Source organism: Eucalyptus grandis, chromosome 6, assembly GCF_016545825.1.
Source record: "Eucalyptus grandis isolate ANBG69807.140 chromosome 6, ASM1654582v1, whole genome shotgun sequence".
In the NCBI taxonomy this organism is placed as follows: domain Eukaryota; kingdom Viridiplantae; phylum Streptophyta; class Magnoliopsida; order Myrtales; family Myrtaceae; genus Eucalyptus; species Eucalyptus grandis.
In genome coordinates this window covers 18,683,881-18,689,711 of record NC_052617.1, presented here as the reverse complement: position 1 = coordinate 18,689,711, position 5,831 = coordinate 18,683,881, and the positions used below count along the sequence as shown (strand labels likewise).

Sequence of the window (5,831 nt, the reverse complement as noted above, 5' to 3'; positions counted from 1 at the left end):
TTGGGATGCCAATAATGGTTTCCAGTAGCCTTGAGAGAAAGGCCCTTGAAAGCTTTTGGAAATACATTTTATTTTTCAAGTTGATTTGCTAATGCTTTGGATTATGCTGTGAAAACTACAAGGGCGAGGGTTGCCCATGCCCGCCCAGGTGAGGGTGGCCATCATTAGCCCAGGCTTAGGCATCCCTCGTTCAAGGGCGACAACCTCCACTACAAAAAAGGAGGAAAAAAAGAAGAGCAAAAGGAAAAAAAAAAAATTAAAAGATTGCAAAAATTATCTATTTCAGGATTGACCGTATCACGTAGGACAATTGATGTAGACTAGACCGCTACATCACATTAGCATTTTCAGTTAAATTTGATTGGATTAATTGGCAAAGTTTGGGACTAAATTAATAAATTATTAAAAATTTTAGGACTAAAATGTTTAGAGCTTTTTAAAGTATTTTCCTCAATTTATCTCTTCCCCCTTTTGACAAACTTCATTCTAAATCTAATTCCACACTTATTTGATGACATGGGCGCATGCCACATTGCGCACCATTTTATTTAATAAATTCGAGTAAAGTCTTGCTACATGTAGTGTCTTGCTAGTTCTCACTTTAACGACGAAAAAAAGAAGAAGGGAAATGCCAAAAACTCTAAGAATTTTTTATAAATCTGGTGTAATAAGTGTTGTGTGTTATGAAATACATGAATGAATATTCATTATATTTATCTTATCTAATGTACTTATTATGATACATTTGTATCATACATTATAAGTACATCTCCTTATATAATGAATGTTCATCTCCATATCCAATATATGTATTATTCGATATATTGATATTAATAATAAGTACATCCTTGTTTTCTTATAAATAGAAGCTTAATTTTTGTCATAAATATAATAGTGATATATCGAAATAAAATATTATCCTCTGACTTTCTCTACTATCTTTGGTGTATACCTACTTTCTCTTCTCAATTTCTTTATTCTCTCTATTACATATTTGTAACTCAATATTTTACAACAATGTGGTATATTGTTATGAATTATTGAATTGTCATGTGGTTTGGTATATCATTACTAATGTATAAGATTGCATTGTCCAACACCTTTAAAATGTTTAGGGGATAGAAAGCAATATTAATATTGGTGCCTCGGATTCTATGAGGAAGTTGATGCATTGAACGCGGTCTCACCTCCCCCAACTATTCTCATTTAATAGCTCTCTCATCTACCCTAATTAAAGCCATCTTGTCCTCAAATGTTTGTCCAATGACGGTGGACAATAGGACGTGGGGATAAACATTGGTGACGGTGACTAATCAAGTAAACAAATAATAAAATGTAGAAAACTGTCCCTTTCAAGAAGGACTTGTCATATTAAAGGCTATCTCAACTCCCCCAACTAGCTTGGGCTTCCAAGTATCTTCATCAAACAGCTAAGCATTTGTACAAAGGATTTTAGAGGCCTAAAGGACTTTGAGAATATGTTCTCAAATGCGCCTTAGATCATCACTGCATGGTGATGGCTAGCAACGGCTATACATGGTTGACGATAAGTGAATAGAATGTGTTTTTGTTTAATGTCTATCTTATTTTAATTCCCTTATCTCTCTCAGACTTTTATTTTATCTCTTTGTATAGCGTAAAAACTAAACTTCATACTTGAAACTAAATAGCCATTGTGACGACCCCATCACATCACGGCTACTGTAGAATTACTATCACCGATATCTTCTTTATTTTAAATTTTCTTAAGCATGCAGAAGCGTAAGAGACAATAGAAAATTCCAAGGTACACGCGATTTTCTATAAATGGGGCAACTTCATTTCTTATTTATCCATACATGTACATCAGATGACAAGTGGGGTGCCATGGGGAAGTATAAAAAGTCAGCACTAGATTGACTATACTAGACTCTAGGTCGATCACACCTCCCCACCTAGATGTACAAGTGTTATTTAATAGTGGCCCCTGATGTTCTCAAAACCTTCCGAGCTCTAAAAAAACCTTGTTCCCTCCTCCCAAGTGAAGTTCACTAGCACCCCATAGCAAATCATCGAGGAGGTAGATGGAATCGACATTCTAATGATATGAAAAGATGAAGTCAAGAATGAGTGAGTCACAACCTAGCAAGTAGAAAGTCCATCAATCTATACCACACAAATCGGTCACTATATGACAAAGAAAGTCTCAATAGGAATTTTTATAAATACATACACAATAGCTTAACCTTTCAAAATACACGATTGATCAATATAAGGAATAACTTTCCTTAATTCAAGAATACCAAAGTCACAATCAATACAAGTTCATGTTGCCATTATCTTCCGAGAACCTCGTTAATCCCCGGGCATCTTGCACCCATCCGGCATCGCGAGGCATTTGGGGGAGCCGTGTTACACCCCCCCAGGCATCTGGAGGAACTCAGTTACCCCTCTAGGCATCCCTACTACAACCCGGGCATCGTCATCCCAAGGACCGACATCATTCTCAATCACACATTCAAACCATGATGCGGCAATTTCATAATTCAATTAAAAGCACATTAACACCACTACCATTCAGGGATTCAAGCATACATCTAATGAATCATCATTCATTTTCATCCCTTATACAAACTCATCCATATAATATTAAGTATACTGTGGGGAAGGTCCCACGTTTCAGGCCTAAACTAGCCTCGTAAGGCGTCTCGCATGCCTCTAGAGTCGATGGCTATTGTCTAGGTAATGGATCTCCAAAAATTATGAAACTCTAGTAGGAGGTAGACAAGATCTAAAGGAATATCCTTTGTGAAGAACTCAAAATCCGTTTCAGTTCATACAGTTCTAAATAATTTTTGCAATCCGGGCTCAAAACAGTCAAATCTCCAGGACGAAATTGAGTAGAAAAATAAATATTTCACTAACCTATTGAGACCAAAAAATTATGAAAATTTAGTGTGTGTGCTCTACAACTTTTTTGAAGAACATATTTTAGAATTCTGGACCGAGAAATCTGTAGAAAATAAAAGCATAAAAAGGTCGGTTCAGTGACCCAAAAATAGATTTTGAATCGTCAAGTTTTTCATATATATTTTTTGTCATATGAAACCCAAAAATTCTGAAATTAAATTATGTCATAGAACAATCAATAAGGGACAACTCTCATGAAGAATACCCCATGAAATTTGCACCACATAAGTTGGTACAAAAGTCACAAACTTCTTGGTCGGGCTAGATCCGAACCCGCCCTCAGCCCAGTCATGAATTTCCTTCAAAGTTTCTGCCGTTCCGGCCTTCGCACATGCCAAATCTCGACTACCCATGCCTCTACGACTTTGACTATTTTGAACTCGACAACATAGCTAAGTAATGTAATCGGAACTTCCGACTAAACGAACAACGTAGTCAAAACTTCAATTAAATGAAAATCTCAACAACGTTCTTGGTTTCTACAAAACTATTCTCGTCACATGACAAACGATCAATATAGGATAGAACGGAGGATATCCACTTGCCTCGGTCCCCGTGATTTGCGGTGGCGGCTTGGCGGAACAAAGACGAGGTCAACGATGGTGACGCAAGTAGCCGCAACGGAGAGAGAGACGGTCTTTGCTGCTTGCGCTTGCTGTCTTCTCTGATTCACGGCTAAAATAGAAGTGGGGAAAGAAGCTGGAGGAGCTGAAGAGGGCGTGTAGATAGGCCTTACCTTGTAGGGACCAACTCCTTGCATCAAGCTAAATCCTTATTCCAAATATAAAGATTTCTGGTCTAACTTTTTGATGTACAAGATCCTCATGAAGCCGAATGTAAAGCATACTATCAAGATAAGGTGCTACCTTACTATTCTGGAATCTCTAATGTTGAACAGAAATTTAAAGAGAAAAAGAGAAAATAAGCTTTTTCATTATTTAAGAGCCCAAACACACGAACGAACGATTTTATCGCTGAAGGCTTGACATCCAAAGTTATGAGCTCCATTTCTGGCTGTATATCCTCATGAAAGAACACAATCGCGACCTACGAAGCAGGATCCGCACTGAGCTCTTCCTCGCATCCCCTGGACTTCGTCTTCCAATCTTCACACACGACAGCGAGCGATGCATGAGACGACCCGCTCCCTGGTTCAAGCTCTCGATCGAGCTATCTCTAATCTCTCGAGCCCTACGTCTCATTCTCTTCCCTTCTTCACCGCTCACCACGGCCCTCACCACCCTCTCGATCTCCTTCCTCCCCACCACCTTCCTCCCCTCCTCGACCGACGGCCTAATGGCCACCCCGATGTCTTCTACCAGCATCGCTGCGTTCGTCCTCTGCTCCGCGTAGAGCGGCCAAGCTATTATCGGCACACCTTTGGCCAAGCTCTCGACGGATGAGTTCCAGCCGCAGTGCGATAGGAATGCTCCGATGGAGGGGTGGCTCAGTATGGCCACCTGGGCAGCCCAAGAGGACACCACCATGCCTACCTCTCGAGTCTTCTCCTGGAAACCTTGCGGTAGATACTTGGTCGGATCGTTTTCCTCGTCCCTCCCAACATTGAAAAACGCAGCTGAGACGAAAATGCTAGCGTATAAGTCCATTGGATAATACCAGAAACATATGGAGAGAGTTCGAAAATTCTACTGTAAAGTCTCTACTGCACGCTTCTAAGACACTCGTATAATTGTTTGCACATCACACGCACGCGCGGGCACGTATTCCAGGTTTCTTTTATGGTGAAATCAAGATGGACATGTATCGTAGGTAGTCATCAACAAAATCGCTTCTGTTTTCATTTTATCGCATCAGTATTTTCCGTCGAGTAAGCCAAAACAAGAGCATACGCACGCTCTCGCCAAGGAGTTTCGTGGTCCTACCCGAGGCGGAGGCATCCGTGGGCTTCCGGACGATCCACAAGAACCTCTGCTGGCTCAGCTCCAGACCCCAGGCCATTTCCACCTGCTGCTCCGTCGTCAGCGTCCCGCCGCTCCCAAGCGATACCAACACGACCGACTCTTCCGGTTGCCTGTCCAGCCACGCGAAGCACTCGATGTCTGTAGAGCGCAGCCCCTCCGCATCGCCGTCCTCATGCACGAGAGGCCCGATCGCGTGGATCTGCTGGGCCGGCACCTGCCTATAAAAGGACTCCTCCCTCAGCACCCGGAGCAAACCCGACTCAAGGCCCTCCCATGTGTTCAGGAAGATCCCGGCCGCCATTGGGAACCGGCTGACGTGGTACAGGAACCACCGGTACTCCTCGTTTTCTCGGTCCTTCACCTGGTCCAGCAGGTCATCCGGTCGGATCGGCGGGCATCCAGGGACCCGGATCGGCCCCGGCAGGTCCACCAGTTCACCCGTCACCTCTCGATCCAGCGTCGGCAGGTACAACGAGAACGCGAGCATCTTTGCCGACATCGTGCAGAACGAGTAGGCGGGGATGCCTAGCTCGCCGGCCACGTCCAACGCTTGAGTGCAGAAAAGGTCCACGACTAGCGCCCTCGGGTAGCTCAGCTCGATGAGCGTGGCTCTGAGGCTCTTGAGGCTCGCTTCGACGATGAGGCATATGCGGGTGAGGAGGCGGGAGTCTTCCGGGACGACGGAGGCGGCGTCGACGGCCGGGAGGCCGAGCACGCGCAGGTCGCGCGGGAGGCCCGCCGCATTTAGCAGCTGGTCTTGAGCTGGGGTCGGGTCGACGGTGGTGACGACGAGGAAGGTGACGCGGAAGCCGTGGCCGACCACAAGGCGTTTCGAGAACTCGAGGAGGGGGACGACATGCCCGACGCCCGAGTTCGCTAGGACCGCCACGTGGGGCTTGTTGCCTCGATCGGCGACGGCCGACGCATTGTCCGGCATGGCGTGGGGGGTTTGGGGATGAA

At 44.2% G+C, this 5,831-nt stretch overlaps 1 protein-coding gene across 1 annotated transcript; it reads right to left on the bottom strand.

Annotated features, from left to right (window-relative positions):
- Positions 1 to 3,368: 3,368 nt before the first annotated feature.
- Positions 3,369 to 5,831, bottom strand: LOC104431439 (anthocyanidin 3-O-glucosyltransferase 5-like). Its single transcript, XM_039315210.1, has 2 exons — positions 4,833 to 5,831; positions 3,369 to 4,525 (listed from the first exon to the last, which is right to left on the bottom strand). Exons 1-2 carry the CDS (start codon positions 5,806 to 5,808, stop codon positions 3,945 to 3,947), a joined length of 1,557 nt encoding a protein of 518 aa, XP_039171144.1. The 5' UTR covers positions 5,809 to 5,831; the 3' UTR covers positions 3,369 to 3,944.